Consider the following 24,387-nt stretch of genomic DNA (forward strand, 5'->3'; position numbering starts at 1 on the left):
TATAAGGGCAGTGGCGTTTTACACGTTAAATTATGCATGAGAATGCTGTAATAATGAGAGGCATAATGTCTAGCACTTTAGTTAATTGCTCCCAGGTTAACTAGCACTTCACATCAATAAGAAGTAGAAGCATCAGCTCAAATAAAACTAATTTATCTTTACGTCCACAAGATGGAGCGATTGTTCCACGATCTTTCAGCATGCCCTTCAATTATAAAACATAAATCTCTTACATGAATCCGTAACCTTTCCTCCTCAAAGCAAAATACAATAATAAACATTGTTATACAATACATAGGCCTAATGGGACTATAAAGTAATTTTAAAAATGCAAGGGCACTTCACAACAACAACAAAAAAAAAACATAAAAAAAAATCGTAAAATTATTCCTTACGACTTCCACGCTGTATTACATGTTGGCTATGTCTTATTTTGTCCATTTTATATATATTTGTATTTTACGTTTACAACCTATCTTTTGTTATTCCCACATGCTGTATACTCTTCATAACAAAGAGCCAAGCCATGCTGCACTATTTATAAGGGCGGCTGCGCATGCGCAATGAGAACGGCGCTCCGCTCCCATTGACATGAGTTAAACTGCATAGAGGGCGATAAAACACCGTACAACCGACACCGCAGGGATTCAGTGAACGTAAAATGACTTCTGTATAATATTTAATATGACAGAATACGCGGGATATGGAAGGTAGGGTGGTGTTAAAGGTGACATTCCCATGGCCAGAACAAGCGCGGACGGGCTGCTGCTCCGCAAGAACAACAGCAAACTGGACACTTTCCTCAAGAGGAACACTAGTCGGGATGTGTACGAGCGGATTCGGTTCTACGAGCCGTGTGTGGTGGTTTCGTGTTCGGTGAAGAAGGTTTTCATGCATGTGATCTTGAGCGATGAGCGCGTCTATCTGAGCGAGTATCACCCGCGGGCGCTGCGAGAGGCGCTCAGCTTCAGACACATCAAGAGCATCGAGCTGGTGAGAGAACAACATATAAACACAAAAATAAATGTTGTTTATTTATGTTGTTTATTTACAATGGGATACCGTTGAATGTAGCTATTGATTAACCCAGCTAACAAAAATATGTTTCACGCGTTTCTACGCTTGCCTAACGTTCCCGTTAAGTTATGAAAAGGTTATTTATGAAAGTGTCCAGTTTTTGAATGTTTCAAAAATTATAAACATTCCATTTTATCATTTTGAAAACTTCATAGGACTGTTGTCTGAAACTTGTAACTTGTAAAACGTTATTAGAACGTCCAACTAGAATCTTTCAGGGAAACATTCAATTTACAATGTATCAATATGTTTTGTGCAAACATTCTAAAAATGTTATTAAAGAGGCGCTAACTGAACAAACGTTCTATTAACGTTGAGACAACGTTAACCAGTTATGAAATCGTTCTTTACTAAAACAACACAAGAGTACAATACAGTACAATACAACACAATATAGTAAAATAAGAGTACAATGCAATGCAATTTACTGTACAGTACACATCAATAGAAACTACATTAGCACTCTATTTTCATATTTGCTCAATAATAATTAATTTGTAATTTTGCTGACTTCTTTGATTGCATATACACTACCATTCAAACGTGAAACGTTTTTGAACAGTAAGATTTTTAATGTTTTTTTAAGAAGTCTCTTCTGCTCACCAATTAACAATTTTACAATTTTAAAATATTTGTACTATTTATAATAGCCTACGTGTTTTCTATTTGGATATATTTTAAAATTTATTCCTGTGATTTTAAAGCTGAATTTTTAGCATCATTACTCCAGTCCTCAGTGTCACACGATCGTTCATAAATCCTTATTTTATTTTGATTTACTGCTCAAAAATCATTTATTATTATTATGTTGAAAACAGCTGAGTAGATTTTTTTCAGGTGTCTTTGATAAATAGAAAGTTCAGATTTTATTATAAGAATGATTTCCGAAGGATCATGTGACACTGAAGGCTGAAAATGCAGCTTTGATCACAGGAATAAATTACATTTTAAAATATATTCAGATAGAAAGCAGTTATTTTAAATAGTAAAAATATTTAACTTTTTTTTGTACTTTTAATAAAATAAATGCAGGCTTGGTGAGCAGAAGAGACTTTGAAAAACATTAAAAATCTTAGTGTTCAAAAAGCCTGTCATAGTTTAACTTAGCCATGCTTTTCTGTACAGGATTCACAAGTTCCTGGAAAACCTGGAAATATCATGTTTAATATCATAATATTTTTGGGTTAGAAATTACTCTTTGTGAAAGCAATCTCCTCTTTCAGTCATCACAAATTACTGGAAAATCTTGGAAGATAATGATTCAAAAAATGTGGGAAGCGTTTCACATGGCAAGAGATTTCACACACTTATTTATCTACATTTATTACATTTAATATTCTCTTTTCCTCACTGTGTTGCTCTAGTAATTCCACATAATTACCTGTTATTTATTTAGATATTCTTTATTTATTTACTTATTTACTGTTCATTTTAAAATCATACACCACGCGCCACTGTGTTCCAAATGTCAAATAAAGCACGACTGTCTTCTAAGACAATGCTAATTATAGCGAGGACGTTTGCTTATCCTGTCACGTTAAACTGCTTAAAGTCGGTTGGTTTGGTAAGCTCATGTACGTACAGCTCAAAGCATGAGTCATGGAATGGAAAAGACTGACGACTGAATGTCAGAATAACAAAGGAAAAGCAATTAATCTGTCATATAGGTGCAAATGCATTTTTTTTTTTTAGAAATACAATATGCATATTTGATATATAAATGTACATATTATAGATTCTAATTGATTGCTGTTGATTAGATGTTATTAAACACTCATTCATTCCTACTTCAAGGGGCTTACACTAATGTAACTTGGTCATTATTAAGGACTGTAAGCATACAAATCGTTGTCTCTCCTCACAGATCAATGATTTGCCTGATTTCCTCAGTGGACAGGATCGTGAGCGCTCGCTGCACATCCGTGTTGTTCACACCGCAAAGAATCCTGGGAAAAAGAGCACAGGACCCAAAGGATCCAGTCAGGATAAGCCATTATTTCCATCACGAGGACGCAACTCGAGTGCCCGGCATTCTCTGGAGGGTAAAACAGCTGTTTAATTCAATCAAGAATTAATAATTCATCAGGAATTAATTAAGTGTTCACAAGCATGACTGCATAACCGCTGACTATTATTAGAGGCCCAGGATTGAGTCCATGTTTCCTGGACAGTGTGATGTAAAGCTGTAATCTGCACAGCAGGTACAGTATGTGTGTTAATCCATGAGCTCTTTCAGATGACTGGATGAAGCAGCAGCAATGACAACCGTCTAACCCACATTGACATGCATGTGTCAGCTGTGAGTTTTGTGCTCATCTTAACTGTTAAGAGACACCTTTTCATTGCGATTTACTGTACGGCGGTGCAGGAAAGCTGCTTAAACAGAGCAGGATAAACAGCAGGTTATCTGTGAAGAGCGGTTGCACAAGGACACTTGCATTTCTCCTTCATTTGAGTTCATCTGAATAGAGAGGATTTACTCATTGAGGAATTTGTTGCGTAACCGTAGCACGTCAGTGACAGTTTTTTCGTGATTTTTACTTTGTTTGGGTTTCTGATTTGCAATTAAAATACACAGATTCTCAACCTTTAAACAGACAACACAGACAAACACTCACAAAATGATGGCAAATTAGTTGAAAATATGCTAAATGTACACAATGACAAACTTAAAAAAGTGATAATGTAAAAAGTAAGTAAAAGTAAAAAAGTTTGAAGTTGAATTTAATTTTATTTGTTTGTTTGTTTTTACTTGGATGACATTTGAAATAAAAGAAATCCTAATATTAGAAAATATTAGATTATTAGATATTATATTAAAATCATAACATTTAGGAAAATTATGTAAAATTATGCAATATGTTATTAATTATATATTGTTATAAAATAAATTATTTATTCATTAAAATGATAATATGAAAAGTTAATAATGGTTAATGCCAAACTTTTTATTTTTAAGAATGAACAAACATTTATTTGATTTATTTCATTAAAATAATAAAATATGTGTATCTTTTAATAATAATAATTATAACAATTTATTATAACAATTAATTAATTCAAAGTAATTTAATACGTATATTAAATGATTATTAAAATATATTAAAATAATTAAATGTGTAAATAATATTAATAATAACTATATATATATGTAATTTATAATATATATATATATATATATATATATATATATATATATATATATATAATATTTATTAAATAATACTAAAATACTATGCTAAACTCCAAGTAGTTTTTAAAAAATATAATTTAGAATATTTTTTTATTTTTAAGAAGACTTAAATCGCAGTTACAACACCTATACATGTTTTTGCTTTCTAAAAATATCAAAATTTATCAAATATTTATCAACAAAGTGGTATATTCAAGTAATTGTCTGTATAAATTTCAATTATGGACACAAAAATAATGTGACATTGACGTTTTAAAATTCAGGCTAGATTGAAACAACATTATGAATGATTTCTTGTAGCTCAAAGAGTAGAGCAACACCAAAGTCATGGGTTTGATTCCAACAGAAAGCAAGAACGGATAAAATGTACAGGTCCTTCTCAAAAAATTAGCATATTGTGATAAAGTTCATTATTTTCTGTAATGTACTGATAAACATTAGACTTTCATATATTTTAGATTCATTACACACAACTGAAGTAGTTCAAGCCTTTTATTGTTTTAATATTGATGATTTTGGCATACAGCTCATGAAAACCCAAAATTCCTATCTCAAAAAGTTAGCATATCATGAAAAGGTTCTCTAAACGAGCCATTAACCTAATCATCTGAATCAACTAATTAACTCTAAACACCTGCAAAAGATTCCTGAGGCTTTTAAAAACTCCCAGCCTGGTTCATTACTCAAAACCGCAATCATGGGTAAGACTGCCGACCTGACTGCTGTCCAGAAGGCCATCATTGACACCCTCAAGCAAGAGGGTAAGACACAGAAAGAAATTTCTGAACGAATAGGCTGTTCCCAGAGTGCTGCATCAAGGCACCTCAGTGGGAAGTCTGTGGGAAGGAAAAAGTGTGGCAGAAAACGCTGCACAACGAGAAGAGGTGACCGGACCCTGAGGAAGATTGTGGAGAAGGACCGATTCCAGACCTTGGGGGACCTGCGGAAGCAGTGGACTGAGTCTGGAGTAGAAACATCCAGAGCCACCGTGTACAGGCGTGTGCAGGAAATGGGCTACAGGTGCCGCATTCCCCAGGTCAAGCCACTTTTGAAGCAGAAACAGCGGCAGAAGCGCCTGACCTGGGCTACAGAGAAGCAGCACTGGACTGTTGCTCAGTGGTCCAAAGTACTTTTTTCGGATGAAAGCAAATTTTGCATGTCATTCGGAAATCAAGGTGCCAGAGTCTGGAGGAAGACTGGGGTCCAGTGTCAAGTACCCACAGTCAGTGATGGTCTGGGGTGCCATGTCAGCTGCTGGTGTTGGTCCACTGTGTTTTATCAAGGGCAGGGTCAATGCAGCTAGCTATCAGGAGATTTTGGAGCACTTCATGCTTCCATCTGCTGAAAAGCTTTATGGAGATGAAGATTTCATTTTTCAGCACGACCTGGCACCTGCTCACAGTGCCAAAACCACTGGTAAATGGTTTACTGACCATGGTATTACTGTGCTCAATTGGCCTGCCAACCCTCCTGACCTGAACCCCATAGAGAATCTGTGGGATATTGTGAAGAGAAAGTTGAGAGACGCAAGACCCAACACTCTGGATGAGCTTAAGGCCGCTATCGAAGCATCCTGGGCCTCCATAACACCTCAGCAGTGCCACAGGCTGATTGCCTCCATGCCACGCCGCATTGAAGCAGTCATTTCTGCAAAAGGATTCCCGACCAAGTATTGAGTGCATAACTGAACATAATTATTTGAAGGTTGACTTTTTTTGTATTAAAAACACTTTTCTTTTATTGGTCGGATGAAATATGCTAATTTTTTGAGATAGGAATTTTGGGTTTTCATGAGCTGTATGCCAAAATCATCAATATTAAAACAATAAAAGGCTTGAACTACTTCAGTTGTGTGTAATGAATCTAAAATATATGAAAGTCTAATGTTTATCAGTACATTACAGAAAATAATGAACTTTATCACAATATGCTAATTTTTTGGACCTGTAGATGTGCACCTTGAATGCAATAAAAGTCACTTTGAATTAAAGCATCCACCAAATGCATCTCCACTTCCTAAGTGTCAAAATTAAAAAGTAATAATTGTGTTTTATGATCCTGCAGGCGTGAGTCCGGTTCTCCTGTCGTCTGAGTCCTCGAGCTGGAGAATCTCAATGAGGTAAAGCCCTCTCAGTTTTTAACAGCCTCACCTTCACCCAACAGAACCGCCGTGAGCGTCACAATGAGCCATTCACTGCGTTTTATCTCCACCTCGCAGCTTTTACTGCCTCTGACTCTACAATGCTCACAACCAAGAGGCATTTGCTTAGCAACTCCAGCTATAGCGATCATATTAAACAAACCTGTGTGATAATAAATGCAGAGATATTCTGAGTCCCACTGCTCTGTATCTCACGGGACGCGTTTGTGTTGTGCTTCGTTGCGTAGAAACTAAATTGATTAAGTTCTGCTCTGTGTTATTAGATATCAGTAATGCTGTAGGTGATATGTAGTTGATTTAAAGGTTTAAAAGTGATCAGGATGAATTGTTTAACATGCATCAGCATCACAAAAAACATGTCTTGCAGTTTTATCCAGTGACATGCAAAAGACACATTAATTGAATGGATGAAAGTTGACTTTTTATATATTATTTTATTAAAATCCTATTTCCAGTAAGTTGTTGCACTCTGAAACAGTGCAATGTGAGCATCTGAAGAGGAAATGAGGAGAGGAGAGAGGTCGTGTTACATATGCATGTTTAATGAACGCAGATAAATGAAAGACGCATCTTGAAAATTAGAAACCACTCGCAGTATGTTAAGTGTTTTGTATGTGGTTTCATGTTGATTTTAAGGTCAAATAATTACTTTTTAACCATTTTAGTATTATAAGGCTTATTACAGTAAACTAAAACTAAATACATAAAAACCTATGTCATTTTAAAATTAAATAAAATTAAATTAAATGTAACTACAGTAAACTAAAACTAAATCTATAAAAACCTTTGTCACTTTGAAATGAAAATGAATTTAAAATTAAATTGTATATAAAATAAAATAAACTTTAACTGAAATGAATTAAAATGTTTAAAAAAAACACTTTAAACTGTTTTTATTTCAGCACTTCTAATTTTCAGGTTGATGTACTAAAATAACTAAAACTAAAACTGAAATAATAATTAATAAAAACTATATACACATATTTTTAAAAATGCGCAAAATTACTATAACTTTATCTTTGTTTGTAAAACTACAAACAAATTCAAAATATTAGTAAAAAACTGCATTTTTTTTACATTTAATTTAATTTAATAATAAAAAAGTATATTATATTATATAATTTATTTATATTATATATTAAAATAATAAAATATGGGAAAATCATATAAAAAATTGCATTAATTATATATATATATATATATATATATATATATATATGAATAATTAATTATTTATTTATTAAAATATGAATACGAAAAGTTAATAATAGTTAATGGCAAACTATTTTACATTTATTTTATATTTTTTATGTATAATTATGACTTTAGACATAAAAAATCATAATAATAAAAATATATTAGATTATGAAATATATTAAAATAATAAAAATAAATATGTGTAAATACTAAAATTGATTTAATTATAAGTATATTAAATTATTATTAAATATTATATTAAAATAATAATAAGTTAGTTTACTGTAGTTACATTTAATTTAATTTTTTAGTTTACTTTTAAATTTATTTTATTTTATTTTAAAGTGACAACCGTTTTTATGGATTTAGTTTTAGCTTACTGTAGTTACATTTTTTTATATTTAATTAATTTAATTAAATTTAATTTTAAATTCATTTTATTTTAAAGTGACAGGTTTTTTAATTTAGTTGTAGTTTAGTGTAGTTACATTTAATTTAATTTTTTATTTAATTTAATTTAATTTTACATTTATTTTACTTTCCTTTATAACTATATTATTATAGGTAATATATTATAGTTTTTGTTAATAGTTTAAATTAGTTCATGTTTTTATACATTCCATTTTCATTTTCATTTTAGTTAAAGCTTTAGTAATTTTGTTCTGTGTTTGATTGTTTTAATGTCAATATAATTTGTATTCATGTTTTTAATAATTTTGGTACACACTTTTGTAATTTTATTATTTTTTTACATTTCTAAATAATTTTAATGTATTTTTATTTCAGTTTTAGTTTTCACTTTATAATTTTATTACCTTAACCTGTTAAACTTCTATTTCTGAATTACTTATTTCTAAATTTCCATTTAGTTTGTCTGTATTTAATATTCAAGGTTATTTTTTTTTCAGCTTAATTTCAATTGATACATTTTTAATAACAGCACTGATATTCATAATGAAACCTGGAAAATCTGAATGCTGAAAAACACGATATGCTGTCATGCATTTTACAGTTTTGTTGACAGTCCATGACTTTACGGTGGTGAGCAGAGGAGGAGGACTGGCGTCATTCACGCTGTTGCCAGGGCACAAGATGAAACGGAAACCGCCGAGCAATAAATGTCCAATTAAAAGACCCTGTTTGTCTCTACAAAACACGGCACTGACGTTCCTAACGACGCGTGTTTGTGCGAGAGATGCCAGCCAGACCTATCTGAGACTGTTCTGAGAACAGTGTGAACGTGTGATTGCTCTCAGTAGCGCTGTAATGTTTATAGAGGAGCTGCGAGTCGAACCCGACCCCGAGGGACACCATTAGTTCACGTTTAGCACATATTTGTGAGCGCTCGCCATTGAGGAGTAAACCACACGGGAAGTGCTTTAAACGTTATTTAAAACCAGCTTTTCCACAGTTTAACTATCAATTGAAGGCTTTATTGAATCGGCGGTGTGCGGTTGTACAGAAACCAGCTGTCTTTAAGCGTTTTTCAGACTTCAGCACGAGAAGGAAAAGTAGGTCAATGCAGTGAAAAAAAAGTTTGTGGGCATTTTCCACTGGAAATTGTGGAAGGTTGAGACGTATGGAAAGTTTTTTCTTTATCCTAAATCTTATTAGAGGAGATTGAAATGGGAGGATGATTTTGATGAAGGGCCTGAACGACCTTGTCTGGCATCCAAATGAAGTTCTATGAACATGTTGCTCTTGAGCGCCTCCTCATGGAAATGTTTTGCAATATGAAGTTGCTATTATGCTTAATCAAAGGCCCTATTTAATTATACAGCTCACAGGAGCTCTTTCAAGGGATCTGTTTGCATTATACATAGATCTATCTTAGATCATTTTATTAGAAAGTTAGCCCTTGAAGTATTTTTCTTTGATCATGACAGTCATTTTCTACAATACTATGAAACCTTGCGAGTTTGAGGCCACATATGAGGCCATCTTAATATAAAAAATATATATATTTTTTTATTTTAAAATAAATATTTTATATTATTATATTATTTATATCATTTATATTATTATTTTATGTTATATAATTTTTAATTAATATTTTGAATTCGTTTTTATTTTTATACTTTCCATTTTCATTTAAATTTTAGTGAAAGTTTTAGTAATTTTGTTGATGTTTTTGTAATTTTTTATTAATTTTTTAATATGTCTATATAATTTTTATTAATTTTTATTTTAGTTTTAGTTTTATTTTAACATGTAAAATTGAACTAAATGAAAATGAGGAATGTTTTCTTGGCAACTAGTTGAAATAAAAGTACATTTCAACATTTTAAGTAACATTTAACATTTCATCTTTATGATGAAATAATAATTAGCAATATATATATATATATATATATATATATATATATATATTACAAAAAACACTTAAATTAATAGAAACAACAAAAACACAGCAAAATTACTAAAAATGTATCCAAAATTAACTGTAAAAATAAAAACAAATTCAAAATATTAATGAAAAATATCTCAATAATATTAAAATAACACTGAGTATTATTATTAGATATTATTATAAATATTATTATATTTTTTATATATTTACTGTTTTTGTTCTGTTTTTGTATTTTTGTTTGATCATAACAAGAAAAATAATTTTCTAAAATGTAAAACCTTAAGATTGAGACCTTGAACATGTAAGACACATTTTATTTTTTTAATTAAATTAAATGTAATTTATTTTACTTTACTTAATTATAGGTAATATATATTATAATTAGTTTCTGTTTTTATACATTTCATTTTAATTTTATTTCAAGTAACATTTTTCTTCATGATTTTAGTTTTAATTATCTATAATAACCCTGCTTTCTATGTCATAACGTTTAAAATTTTAATAATACTATTAATTTAATATGAATGATTATTATTGATAATACTAATAATGTAATATTAATATTTAAAGACAAAACAGTTTGTTTACTTTTTAATATAAAATGAAAATTATTAATAATATAAAATAAAATAAAATACAATAAGAATAATAATCATAGACATCATCATAATAATAATTTTAGTTTAGTTTTTTTTTTTTTTTTACTTTTTTTTTCTTACAGGTTTGGAATAACTGAAGGGTGGTTAAATGATGACAGAAATTATTTTTTAAAGTGAACTGTGCCTTTAAGATGTTAAATCACCTTGACATATTTGACTTGCCTTAAAAACATATATATCTTTGTCTGTTATAGTGATGGCGGGCTGGAAGAAGAAGAAAGCAGCGTTATTCCGAAGAGACGTTCAGCTTCCTGTCCGAACCCGGATGTTTTGCGTCTGGCTGTGTTCAATGCGTCTCCCGCTCACTCCTCCAGCTCCAGCTCAGCTCCTCTGCCCAGCATCACCAATGACCAGCAGCGAGAGATTCGCAGCGCTTCAGTCCCAACAACACTGATGAAGACAACAACAACAACAACAACAGAGAAGCAGGAGGAGGAGAAAGAGGAAGAGTTGCATCTTTATGCTGTTTCTCCATCATCACGAATATACCTTCACCTACAGAGCTCCTGGAGCAGCTACATTATAGTAAGTGTTTGTGGAGTCACTTTCCGCTTGCTTTGTGTTTAACAGTCAATGTTAATTTTGTATTTGACCATTTTACACAGAAAGTAAATGCATTTGTTGCATATTGTAAGTTACAGACTTAACGTATAACACTTGACTTTTTTGCAAGGCATTGCAGTGGTATAAAGGTTAAAACTGTTGTTTTTTTGTAGCGATCAACTTTGATGCTGGACCCAGTGTACAGAAAGAGATGTGGCATGTCCTCCTCTTCTCCTCAGAAACAGAAATATCACAAAACCAGGTACTGTGACTTTCTGCCTAAACATCTTGCATGTATCTGTGTGGACTGTGTTAAATGCACAGGCTTTGAAACTGTCTGCTAATGTGTTTCCAGCTGGGAACGGACGTGTCACTTGTTCAGCCAGTTGAGCGGAGAGCTGCTGCTGGAGAACATCGGTCTGGAGAGTCTGTATTTACTCCTGCAGGAGCTGCACACGGCCACGTACCGCAACCCCACCATCAAAAAACTCTTCTGGAGGGTAAGATACAGCTGTGCTTATTCAAATGCATGCACTCTTCATCCAAAAATGAAAATTCCCTCATGAAATCTTTCTTTTTTGCTCTTCAGTCACCAGACCTTTACCCTTTTTTGGTGAAAACGCTGGCTGAAAGCTCTCAGGGCGGCCAAGAAGGAGTTTACACAGCTGACAGACTTCTGTAAGCCTTGAAATAAGAAAATTAGACATGCAAATCATGCACATTTCATTTATGCATGAGATACCTAGCTGACAGGAAACAGTCTAACAACTTTCACTAAATAAAAAAAATTTAAGTTACAAAAAGTTCTTAAAGTAATATTTATGGAATGTTCTTATGACTTTAACGTTGAGAGAAAACATTCTGAGATCAACATTTTTGGAACGTTCCATGAAACTGGATATTTGAATGTTCGTAGAATGTTAACTGTAAACGTTTTACTACATTTTAAACAAAATAAAACATTATTTGAAGGTTTAAGAAATGTTTTAGTCACCTTTAAATAAAGATCTAATCACTGACATTTTAATGTTCTTATAACTATATATTATAACTATATTTTGGGTTTATATTTAATATTTAAACTTTATGTCTTGATATAATCACAAAAAGAAAACAGGAGATTTTATTGTTCTTAGAATATTACAAATAAGCATTACAATAGCTTTATATACTGAGTAAATAAAATGTACTTTTAATATTCTAATAACTTTAACATCTCCGGTTTTCTTGTCATGATTTAGAATGTTATAAATGTTAAATGTTACAAAAATATTTGAATAAACATTCCAAAAATTTCAAAAATGTTGATCTCAGAATGTTTTCTAACATTCTTAGAATATATTAAAAAAATTAAAAAAAAAAGTTCAAATAAGAACATTGTAAGAAATGTTTTTGGAACCTTTTATTACAAAAAGAAAACTGGACATTCTAATGTTCTTAGAATATTACAAATAAACTACAATTTTTGTAGAACCAAAATATAACACTATTTGAACATTTAAAAAAATGTTTTTGTCACAATTTAAATAACGATCCAATCACAATGATAACTGGACTTTTTAATGCTCTTAGAATATTACAAACAAACGTTCAAGTTGCATTATATTTTGGGTAAATAAAATTTAGTAGATCGAATAAGAATTTGGGTAAAAATAAAGTTAGTAGAATGTTGTAAGACACTTTTTGTAACCTTTAAATAATGTTTTAACCCCAACAAGAAAACTAGACATTTAACATTCTTAGAATATTAAAAAATAAACATTCAAATAACGTTATTTTTGGGTAAAAATAAAAATTTGTAGAACGGTTAAGAAATGTTTTAGTCACATAATGTTTTAATCACAAGAAGAATCACACTGGACGTTCTTAGAATATTAAAAATAAACAAAACGTTCAGATAATGTTATATTTTGAAAATGAAGTAAGTAGAATGTTGTAAGAAACGTTTTTGTAACCTTTAAATAATGTTATAGTTGGTATAATTATGACAAGAAAATCACGAAATGTTATAATCATGACCCGATAAACAGACATTTTAGTCTCATAACAAACTAAACTGTCCAAGTTCTACAACTTTGTAAGAGTATACTGAGTACATTTTCATGATCATTGCTGTAGGTTTTCTGTCTGAGGACATTCAGAAAACTGTCTCTCTGTCCTGCAGGCTTTGCACTCTGGTGGTTCAGATATTAAGCCTGATGTTCAGGGAAACAGAGATCGAACCGGCGAGGCTCGGCATGCTGACGGCCAAACAGTGAGTGATTCTACCTCTGCAATGATACTAGTGCATTCATTACACCTTATTTCAATGAGAAATGCTTGCTGTTTGACGCAGGGGAGCACTTACGGAGAACATGCTGCTGGCTTTAGTGTGTGATCCAGATCTTCAGCTGTCAGACGCTACCAACGGCTCCAAATCTACAGTTAATAAGGTATAAAAGATAGTCCATAATGGAAAAATAAAATAAAATCACTTCCTAGGTGTAAGGAAAAGATCAAATAAGGTCTTTTTTCTTTTATTTTTCTCCATTCATGTCTTGTTTGTGATCAATTACTTTATGAAAATTAAGTTTAATTTATGATAATGAAGTGTTTTTGTGTGTCACAGCTGCAGCGTCTGCAGGCGGACTATTTGGATGCGGCATCGGCATTGCTCTTTGAGGTGGTTGTGCTCTGTCAGGAAGTGAGTAACATTATCTCTATAGATATGTGTGTGTGTGTGTGTGTGTGTGTGTGTGTGTGACTCTGGACCACAAAACCAGTCTTAAGTAGCACGACTATATTTGTAGCAATACCCAACAATACATTGTCTGGGTCCAAATTATACATTTTTTTTTATGCCTAAAAACATTAGGATATTAAGTCAAGATATTTTGTAAACTTCCTTCTGTAAATATATCAAAACATATTATTTAATTAGTAATATGCATGGCTAAGAACTTAATTTGGTCAACTTTAAAGGCAATTTTCTCAATATTTTGTTTTTTATTGCACCCAGATTTTCAAATAGTTGTATCTCAGTCAAATATTGTCCTATCCTAACAAACCATCCTAAACCAACCATCAATAGAAAGCTTATTTATTTAGCTTTCAAACGATGTATAAATCTTAATTATGGCTGGTTTTGTGGGCCAGGGTCACATCTATACACATACACTACCAGTCAAAAGTTTTTAAACAGTAGGATTTTTAAAAAAGTCTCTTCTGCTCTCCAAGCCTGCATTTATCAACTCCAAAGCACAACAAAAACAGTAAAATGTTTAAATATTTTTACTATTTAAAATAACTGCTTTTTATTTGAATATATTTTAAAATGTAATTTATTTCTGTGATTTCAAAGCTACATTTTCAGCATCATTACTCCAGTCTTCAGGGTCACATGATCCCTCAGAAATCATTCCAATATGCTGATTTGCTGTTCAAGAAACAGTTGAGTACATTTTTTCTGGATTCTTTGATGAATAGAAAGATCCAAAGATCAGCATTTATCTGAAATAAAAAGATTTTGTAACATTATACACTATGCAATTCAAAAGCTTAATATAATATAATATACATTTATTTATCAAGGGTGCTTGAAATTGATCAAAAGTGATAATAAAGACATTTATAATGTTACAAAAGATTTCTATTCACCACAAAAAAACTGACAAAAATACAGTTTTTGAGCAGCAAATCAGAATATTAGAATGATAGAATGATGCGACTGGAGTAATGATGCTAAAAATTGAAGTTGAAATCAAAGGAATAAATTACATTTTAAAATATAAAAATATTTAAAAAACAGTTATTTTAAGTAGTAAAAATATTTTACTGTTTTGCTGTATTTCGGATGAAATAAATGCAGGCTTGGTGAGATTAAAACAGTAAAATCTTCCTGTTCAAAAACTTTTGACTGGTAATGTATATACAATAGCACTGATCAGCTTTACCCGTCTAATTTGTGGTTCAAAGGCTAGTCGCACACCTACTCTGGGACATTTCCTCACCATCAGCTGGGTGTTTCGCTTACTTAAACCACATCCATTCTTAGTAAGTATATTCATTTCGTTTTCATGCATATGTGCATGAACCCACATGATTGGCTTTCATATCAGACTGAATCTGTTTTCTCTTTCCTAGCTCCCGTTTGTCGGATATCAGGCCCAGCAGGTGGTTCTGGTTCTCTCAGGTCTTCAGTATCCGCTCAGCCCGTCTCAGGCGGTTCTCCTGTACCAGCGGTGTTGTGTTTTGGTAGCCTGTCTGCAGCACAGCGCATATTTGAGCAAGTACCTTAGGACAGGATTCAAGGAGGAGTTCAGGTACTTCATTAGCTACTGAGATATTTTCATATCAGCTGTCATATGTTTTATTATAATATCCTCGGTTTTATAGGTACTATGTGAAGATGTCTGGGCTGGAGGACAAACTGCCTCATCACTACCCCATTAGTCAACCTGCCCAGCGCCTTCTTTCCCAGCTCCTCAGTCTCGTTCTGCAGAAACCCTGAGCCCTTGGTCTTTTTCTTTCTGTTTCTCTGGGATTGAGTTTCTTATTCCTGCAGACAAACATGGAAATATGCCTTTGAATGAACATACTGCACTTTAAGATTGAATTCTTATCTGAAGTCTTGTATTGTGTCTTACTGTGTGTTAAACAGTTTACTCTGTTTAGCATACCGCCTTTGTCTACACTCAGGATTATCATCACTGTAATGTGTAAAATATTAATATAATTTGATGAAAGGTCAATGCAGAGCACACGAACATCACAGAATATTTAATATATGATGCTGTTTATAAAATAATGAACATAATATGCACTTTTCAATGAACAAATTCAGGTTTGGCAGGTCCCTCCGTGATATAAAACTGATTACAGTATTATGACATGACTATGTTCTTCTTATTTATTACATTCACTGTAACTTAAGGCACTGATACAGATGCACTTGTTTATTTTGGTTGGTTTTTGTTTGGATGCACTTATTCTCTATAAGACTGTACTGATTTTCAGGAACTCTATGTGTACCTCAAAGCCTCAAATTAAAATACAAATATTTTAAATAAACATTTGTGTCTTTTTGTGTGTCATTTTTATAAACCTAATTGTTGAATGGGTGTTTTTGTATATACAATAAATAAACTGTAAGTGTTGATAAATGCAGCATTTGCAGTGCACATATAAAAAGCATTTTGTGAATAATAAATATATTTTGTTTTGCATAAATTGACACAATTACAAAAAATGTTAAGTTACATTTATATCTGTTTCTATGTATTTATATAAGTTTTTTGTGTCACGGTGAGTTTTCTTCTCATGCAAAAGCCATTAAGGTTATGAAAAATAAAAAATGCAATAACACCTAATAATAGGCAAATATGATTTACAAAGAAAACCCAAGACCTTTAATTTAATTAATTGATTTTGTACATTTATTTTATACATCTGTTCCTGCTCTCATAATGCAAAGAGTTATTGTGTGTGTGTGTGTGTGTGTGTGTGTGTGTGTGTGTGTGTGTGTGTGTGTGTGTGTGTGTGTGTGTGTGTGTGTGTGTGTGTGTGTGTGTGTGTGTGTGTGTGTTTTAAACAATACATTTAGTGGTTTGTCTTTATCTCCCTCTTTGTGTAGGTCCGAATTTCACATATTTATTAAATAATATTTTTATTATGGATTTTTAAATGTTTTTTTTTTTATTGAAAATCTGGGTCTGGGGCACTAAAATCGCTATTGTATGAATATGATAGGAGTTATTCCAAAGTCCAATCCAACAAACAATAAGTTGGTTATTATATAAATTATTATTAACACAATGCATTTAGCGGTTTGTCTTTATTTCCCCCTTTGTTTAGATCCGAATTTTAAATATGTATTAATTCATATTTTTATTATGCATTTTCCAAAAAATTTTATTGAAAATCTGGGTCTGGGGCAATAAAATCGCTATTTTCTGAATATGATAAGAGTACAGAAAGAATATGATGAGAAAATACCACATTCACAGCACGACGTAAAATGTAACTGTAATTATAATAATCATTTAATGTTTATTTATTTATTTAATTTTTTTTTTTTTTTTTTACTGTATTCCCCCACATGTTATTGTTCTTTTCATATTGTTAATTTAAAAAAAAGATTTGAATCCTAACAAAAAAGCGGGAACGGAAGTTTGGTCGTTTTTGTTGCTACTGGGGGCTTTTTCCAAGCGTACCGGAAACAGCGTGGGGTTATTGAGCATCAAGATCTTCTGAACTTGTAAGTCGAAGTTTATATTTGCATTTGTCTTTCAAATAAACTGTCATAAATAAAACAGATTATAAATCGTCGGTATAAAGCGCACAGTCACTATTACATGTGTCTTCTAAACGTGACTAGTTGATGTAACGTTAAGTGAATGGCGGGAGATTAACATGTGTCCCATCACTGGATTTGCTGTAAATAGATACAGAACAAATCTTAAATAATTAGTTTAAAATATGACACTTGAATGAACACTAAATAGCTATACATGAACGTGAGATAATAACATTGCATCATCTATTGAAAAAAGTTCATTTTGAGATGTTAACATGTTTTTACCTTAAACTACATCACGGCATTCCGGTCTTTATAGTTGATTATTAACTTATTCATTTTATATTGTACCGATATTTCTCTGATAAGGCAATTTCCCTCTCGTTTAGTGAATGACCTGACAGCAGACATCTTAGCATCATCCACAGAAGTAGAGAGGATGTTGAGAAATGCTTCCGCACAGGTAACAAAACAACATGCATTAGTGTTCATGTTTGCTCATTACAATAATTAAAGGCTGACTGTGTTTATTCTGTCCTGACAGATTCTGAAACAGTTCGTCCGACACAGGGCTACAGATACAAGTCTGATCTTGGAGAGATGTGAGTATCTGTCACTTACTATATACACTGCTTTTTTGTTGTTATTAAAAAATGTAATTTATCATTGCTTTGTCTCTTGACAGCTATTAATAAGGTGCAGCTTCTTGGTCGAGTGGGCCAGGACCCTGTCATGAGACAGGTAGAGGGCAGAAACCCTGTCACCATCTTCTCAATGGCAACAAATGAGATGTGGCGGTCAGCGGAGGGAGAACCAACAAGTACAGGTGAGAGGTTACATATCAGTCAGTGTACTACTCCGGTCCAGTCATATTTTTGTAATGGAGAAGCTCACCTGTTGTATTGGATTATATATATTAGTGCTGTTATATAATATATGTGTGTGTGTACTGTGTATTTATTATGTGTATATATAAAGACACACACATACAGTATATATTTTGAAAATATTTAGATGTATTTACATGTATATATTTATATAATGTATATGATATAATTATATTTAATATATAAACATAACATTTTTCTTAAATATATCAATGCATGTGAGTGTATTTATATATATATATATATATATATATATATATATATATATATATATATATATATATATATATATTAGTGGTGGGCATAGATTAATTTTTTAATCTAGATTAATCTAGATTAAATCTTGAAATTAATCTAGATTAATCTAGATTAAAATGGCTAATTTGAATTCTTCTGAAGGCATTCAGAATATGTGTGCTACCCAAATAATGACTAAAAGTAAGTCTTTGAGAACGGGTTTCTCAGGCCAGGTGGCGCATTAGACCAGGCGCTCATCTCCTGTTTCCAAAATGCATTACAAACTGCTTGACAATTGCATTTACAACACAATTAACTATACAAACTTGTGTAACCAAGTACTTCTGCGCAAAAGGCTGTACGACGTGCGCGTTCCCGTAAAATACACAGGCGCGCGGGTATGGATAGCCTATCTGCGTGCATCTTCCAATAAACTGCGTTGCTTTTAGAAGCGTCAATTCAGTTGTTGCATATAGTTTAATGTCTTTATTTCGGGATTATCAAAGTAAATTATAACTCAAACTTGAGATTTTACTGGGGCACAGCAGATTTTCACTGGGGCACGTGCCCCAGTAAAAAGGGTCTAGCAACGCACCTGCCCTGAAGCGGCTTCATAACTGCATCCATGTCTGCGCGTCTCATTTGATGTGGTAATTTCACAGAAGTTGAAGACTCGTTCTCGCCCCCTACAGTGCAATTCAACTAGATATACGTCATCCGCGCTAAACTATCAAGGTGAAGGTCATCACAGCTTAGGTAGTTTAGACCCAGCTCCCAACCCAACTTTGAGAATAGATTAACGGCGATATTTTTTTTATCGCGCGATATGAGTCTCACGTTAACGCAGCACGTTAACGCCGATAACGGCCCACCACTAATATATATATACTTATTATTAGTACTACTAATAATATGGATTTTTCATATATTTTTACTTTTTTATGTTTTATTAGAGTATTATTAATATTTTCCATATACAAATTTTTTATTTAGATTTATCCTTGAAAAGGGTGTAAAAAATAGATGTTTTAACTGTCTAAATATTGTTATATAATTAATAATGTTATTTTTGTGGTTACTTTTTTATTGTATTTTCCTATGTTTCTTTCCTGGATAAATAAAAAATAATAATAATAAAATCATATCTGTGTACTCTCTGAAAATATGATACATTATTTTTTTTCATTAAACAAAGAGATATAGTTAAAATATGTGGTGGACAAATGAATTATTTCCAGGTTTTCAGATATGCTTTTGCAGAAATTATTTATTTTATTTATTTATTTATTTTATTTTTACAAAAAATTGTCTTCATGTTGCAGATATGTTGTCAACATTTTTTTTTTTTCTTATTCAGTGATGTTTCTAAACTATAAATGTGTTTTATTTATTTATTTTGCAGGAGATGTCAGCCAGAAAACAACGTGGCACAGAATTTCAGTATTCAAACCCGGCCTCAGAGATGTGGCGTATCAGTATGTAAAGAAGGGGTGTGTTCAATATTTGTTTCTGGAGCCTACTTATAGATATCAAAATAAAGCATACTGTTGTTAACCCAGAATTAACCTTATTTTCAGATCTCGGATTCTTGTTGAAGGCAAGCTTGACTATGGCGAGTACACGGATAAAAACAACGTCAGGCGACAGGCAACAACCATTATCGCAGGTCAGACTTTGATGCTTCTTCACTTATAATAACATAAGTTAAATGTTTTGCTTTTGCATTAATAATAAAGTTTACCAAAAATCATCTGTCTTTATCTCTCCACAGATAATATTGTGTTTTTAAGTGAAAATCTGCGAGACCAGTAATGAAGACGCCTTCTTGGACTTTAGGAACCAAAAGAAGCTGTTTTATATAGTGTTACTCTACTCACTGACATTAAACTCTGAATATCATTTGTGTACATGGACATAAGAAATCATGTTTGTTTGATTGTGTCATGCTGTCTTATTTCCGACAGAGGGCGCTGAAAGAAAGCACTTTGACATTGAAACAAACTTTCATTAGCCACCCACTGGATTGGACTCTCTTTGTATGAAAAGAAATGCTAAATTTCATTTTTTGAACCTTAAAACTTCATATTTGAAGTTATGTCTAACCTAATCACTTCCAGTTTGTTGTAATGCCATACCAATGGTTATAAATAAACATAGTAGTTTGTCAGTACTTGTTGCGAACTTAAAATATACAAGACTTGTAAAACACCTGGTTTCAGAAACTTTCCAAGAGTTAGATTTTGAAACTGAGAGAAGGGTAGTTTCATTTCTTCCTTTTGTTTTTCAGTCGCGTCCATCTCCATCTGTTTATACTAAGAATATACTAAAACTGTCTTAAATGCATTTATAAATTAAAGTGTGTTCACATTTTCATGGTGTTTAACCAGAGTAAAAATCTACTGGGGCGGTGCACAGTTTGGTATTCTTGGCTTTACACGGTTTGTTAAAAGATTATGCGGAGTCACGTTTAATTGGAGTAGCTTCACGTCAATCATTCAATAGCGGCTTCCTATTGGTCAGACGGGTTGTCCGTCTTCCATAATTTTGTGAGCTTTAAACGTAACAGCTATTCTGATTGGTCGAAGCGAGGAATTCAAGGGCGGGGCGTTAGATGGAAAAGTTAAGCGTTTTAAAGCAAATTAAAGCCTTGTTTACAAACAGAGTAACAAAATATAAACTCCTTTAAACGCGAATGTACTAATATTTGTTTGGGAACATCTGAAACATTTCCTGAAACGTTAAAAGTCCACCAGCAGTGCTTTGTAAACAAATTTTGCAACTCCCATCATTTCCCCGCCCCGAATTCCTGCTCGCCTGCGGAGGGGCGACATTTCTCAAGGAAGCTGAGAGGAAAGTTCCGACAACACAGGCGACAGACGCTCAACTTATGCCTAACTTTGCACTGACAGCTCAAAATTCACTCCGAATCGAGATCTAAGGGGTAATTTGAAGGATAAACTGACCATCAGTCGTTTGTGGAGTCGTTGAAGCGACGCCTTGCGTGACGATTTAACGTTACTACAGACGCAGATCGAGGCATGGAAATAATGGATAGCGGGGAAACGTTTTTACAATGGGACAAAAATCTCAGCGAATTGTCCGAACCCGGTGAAAACGACATTTTATACAGCACTGTAAGTAGGAATCTTCTTAAAATAATGTCGTGGCACCATTGCCATCTTTGTTTTGATATGTTGCAACTAGTGTCAAATCATCCCGAATGCATTTAAATGCCTCGAGATCTAATCATTTGCTAGATTTAGTCATATAAAAGCTTTTATTTGACTTGATCGTTCACAGAGATTCATTCGCTGTCAGATTACTCTATATGAGTCTGCCATGGGGTTCCACTTGGCTCCAAGGGATAAAGTTCAGATGGTGCAGTCATCCTCATGCATGCAGATAAGTTTAGCCCATATGGATAAAGTCAGAATATAGTGCTCAAAGACTTGAGTGGCAGCAGGTTATGTAATAATAGGTTTGTGTTCCAACTTCTGCTCAAAGGGGCCTCTTGCTGACTAATTAGGGGGTTCACAGTTGGGTAGTTGCTGGATTAAAATATCCATGTACTTTTTTAAAAATGTACATATAAATGCTTCAGGGAAAGTGTAATTTTGCTCACATCACTTTTTTTTTACATTACAAAGGCAGCACTTCTGAAGTGGCATGCATGCATTTATACCAATACAAGAACACATTTGTATGCTTTCATGTTGACTGCTCAAATTTATGATCCTCATGCACATCGAAAGTTAATTCCAGATGTGTGCCGACATCCCAATTAGAAGACCAGACACAGCACGTAACGACTTTCCAGACAGCATCAAAGCTGGTGCAGCAGTTGAGTGTGTCTGGGATTCATAACCCGGGCGGTAACGTACACTTCCAGGAGAACTATATGTGCTTTGTGAAGGTTGTGAACGGTTCATATTCTCCTTCACCTTTAGAACAGAACGGGGTCTTTGTTTAAGGGCCCCCTCCAAACGCATACACGCTCCCCCACCTCATGGGTCTGTATGTGCCGGTTCTCCTCACTTTTACTTTCACTCCCCAGGGTCTGTTGACATGGAATTCCACACAACAATGCAAACTGTTCTCAGCCTGGGAGAATATAGCTTGGTTCAGGCTGTTGCATACGTCTGTTATCGTTTTGCACGTTGCATCTGAGCTGCTTCCTTCTGCATTATGATTCAGCTGCGTTGTCACTGCGTGCCGGTTGACTTTCAAAATTGAGTTTAAGTTCGAAATTTAAAGCATTCCTGGTGAATAAGGGTATATTTGATTTGATTTGACCAATATATATATCTTTATTTTTGCTATTTAATTGATTGCATTAAGAAATGCAACATTTTTTTGGTATTGCATTATTGCAAATGAGGCATAATCTAATTAAATATGCAGCTGAAGTGAAGATTTCTGGTTTGTAATTGAAATCTACTAATGCAAATAGATCAGTTGCATCAAATTAAAGTGTATTTTAAATGTTTTATTAACTTGTTTTCTTTCAGTTAGCACACAAACTGTATTTCCTCCTTCTCGAATTGATTGATTTTAAGCCTCATTGAGTTTGTATATCTCAACATTGGCAAAATTATTTACAAATAATGCATTTTCACTAAAAATATCAAATGTAAAAAAGTAACTAAAACTGAATCAAAAATTAAAAGCATAATTTTTTTAAGTTTTGTTACTAAAAAATAAATTAAATTAAACTGAAATAAAATATAAAAAACTCCTTTCATAACTTAAAATGGAGATTCAATAATTAAATAAAATTCTATATTTTACACACATTTTCTGTATTATATAGATAGATAAATTGCATCAAAATAAAGTATATTTTAAATGTTTTATGTCCACTATTCTGAATCAACATATTATGAAAAGCCAAACTGTGCAAAATATCAGTGAAAAACTGTTTTTGCTGGTAGTACATCTGGAAAGCCAAATCTTATTTGTTTGAGGAATGCAAACATGCCCTTTTATGATTTAATAGGCCTAGCAATTGTCTTCCGTAACTGATAGTTGCGATTATGTCGTTCATTGTTAACTTTCTATTGGGAAGAACTTGTATAGAGGGTGTGTATATGTTCGTACCTTCCTGTATAACAGGCTTTTTGCCACATACTCTTTGCCCTAAAGTCATATTTCAGGTGATTTAAAATGGTAAAAATAACCCAAGACTCGTTCCTCACATCAGAAGGGGGGGTTAAGGGGATGCTTAGGGGAGCATGGTCAGCATTTCTTAGTGCTGATAATCACAGCGGCACGATTAGTCTGGAAAGCACATTATCTCTTGCAGACCGGGGCCTTGTGGCGACCAGATGTACTTTGCCGGCTCATTGCAGAAACCCAAGCAAATATGAGGAAAGGCATGCGTTTGTGCACTAACCTGTTTGTACTTCAGTCGTAAGCCTTCAGCTGTAGTAGTGCATTGGTTATTTGCATATCTTCTTTATCAGATGGTCTCTTTTGTCTCAGCTGATGGTTTGATGATCAGCCGATAACGCATTCGGGTCAATGACAGGATCGTTGTTTAGGGAAGTACGGTTGCACAGGAAGAACATTCATAGAAATGAATCAGCTGGGTCTATTGCTGCTACACTGGTTATTATTATTTTTTCTAGCTTTTATAATGAGTTCGGGTCATTTTGACCCAGAGATGACTTTCTTTTTCCTGAAAATGCTAGTTAATGTTATCACATTGGACTAAAGCTTACTGATTCTGCTCACACTTGGTGTAACAACTTCTCAAAAATGGACGGTTTTTGCACTTTTTTGGGATTTTTGAAAATAAATGTCTAATTGT

The 24,387-nt window shown here is 32.8% G+C and overlaps 3 protein-coding genes across 3 annotated transcripts in view; all 3 read left to right on the plus strand.

Annotated features, from left to right (window-relative positions):
* The first annotated feature begins 618 nt into the window (after positions 1-618).
* On the plus strand, positions 619-16,229 carry c4h12orf56 (chromosome 4 C12orf56 homolog). The gene is made up of 13 exons (XM_073838421.1): positions 619-993; positions 2,942-3,119; positions 6,335-6,389; positions 10,832-11,162; positions 11,354-11,442; positions 11,536-11,680; positions 11,770-11,858; positions 13,345-13,434; positions 13,516-13,612; positions 13,789-13,863; positions 15,135-15,212; positions 15,303-15,481; positions 15,555-16,229. Exons 1-13 carry the CDS (start codon positions 739-741, stop codon positions 15,667-15,669), a joined length of 1,776 nt encoding a protein of 591 aa, XP_073694522.1. The 5' UTR covers positions 619-738; the 3' UTR covers positions 15,670-16,229.
* A 1,141-nt stretch (positions 16,230-17,370) lies between these two features.
* ssbp1 (single-stranded DNA binding protein 1) lies at positions 17,371-20,748 on the plus strand. Its single transcript, XM_073838648.1, has 7 exons — positions 17,371-17,415; positions 17,844-17,917; positions 17,999-18,056; positions 18,140-18,280; positions 19,981-20,068; positions 20,156-20,244; positions 20,350-20,748. The coding sequence occupies exons 2-7, from the start codon at positions 17,894-17,896 to the stop codon at positions 20,388-20,390; spliced, it is 441 nt and encodes a 146-aa protein (XP_073694749.1). The 5' UTR covers positions 17,371-17,415; positions 17,844-17,893; the 3' UTR covers positions 20,391-20,748.
* A 626-nt stretch (positions 20,749-21,374) lies between these two features.
* creb3l2 (cAMP responsive element binding protein 3-like 2) overlaps positions 21,375-24,387 on the plus strand; it is a 28,652-nt gene continuing 25,639 nt past the window's right edge. The window contains exon 1 of the mRNA XM_073838213.1: positions 21,375-21,712. Within this exon, the coding sequence (XP_073694314.1) occupies positions 21,617-21,712 (96 nt within the window). The 5' untranslated portion in view covers positions 21,375-21,616. The remainder of the gene's footprint in view (positions 21,713-24,387) is intronic.

Source organism: Garra rufa, chromosome 4, assembly GCF_049309525.1.
Source record: "Garra rufa chromosome 4, GarRuf1.0, whole genome shotgun sequence".
Taxonomy (NCBI): domain Eukaryota; kingdom Metazoa; phylum Chordata; class Actinopteri; order Cypriniformes; family Cyprinidae; genus Garra; species Garra rufa.

Coding starts and splice junctions, on each gene's coding strand:
- c4h12orf56 (XM_073838421.1), top strand. CDS start 739: ATGGCCAGAACAAGCGCGGACGGGCTGCTGCTCCGCAAGAACAACAGC. Junction 11,443..11,535: donor CAGAAATATCACAAAACCAG/GTACTGTGACTT, acceptor ATGTGTTTCCAG/CTGGGAACGGACGTGTCACT. Junction 13,613..13,788: donor CCAAATCTACAGTTAATAAG/GTATAAAAGATA, acceptor TGTGTGTCACAG/CTGCAGCGTCTGCAGGCGGA.
- ssbp1 (XM_073838648.1), top strand. CDS start 17,894: ATGTTGAGAAATGCTTCCGCACAG. Junction 18,281..19,980: donor GGGAGAACCAACAAGTACAG/GTGAGAGGTTAC, acceptor TTTATTTTGCAG/GAGATGTCAGCCAGAAAACA. Junction 20,245..20,349: donor GGCAACAACCATTATCGCAG/GTCAGACTTTGA, acceptor ATCTCTCCACAG/ATAATATTGTGTTTTTAAGT.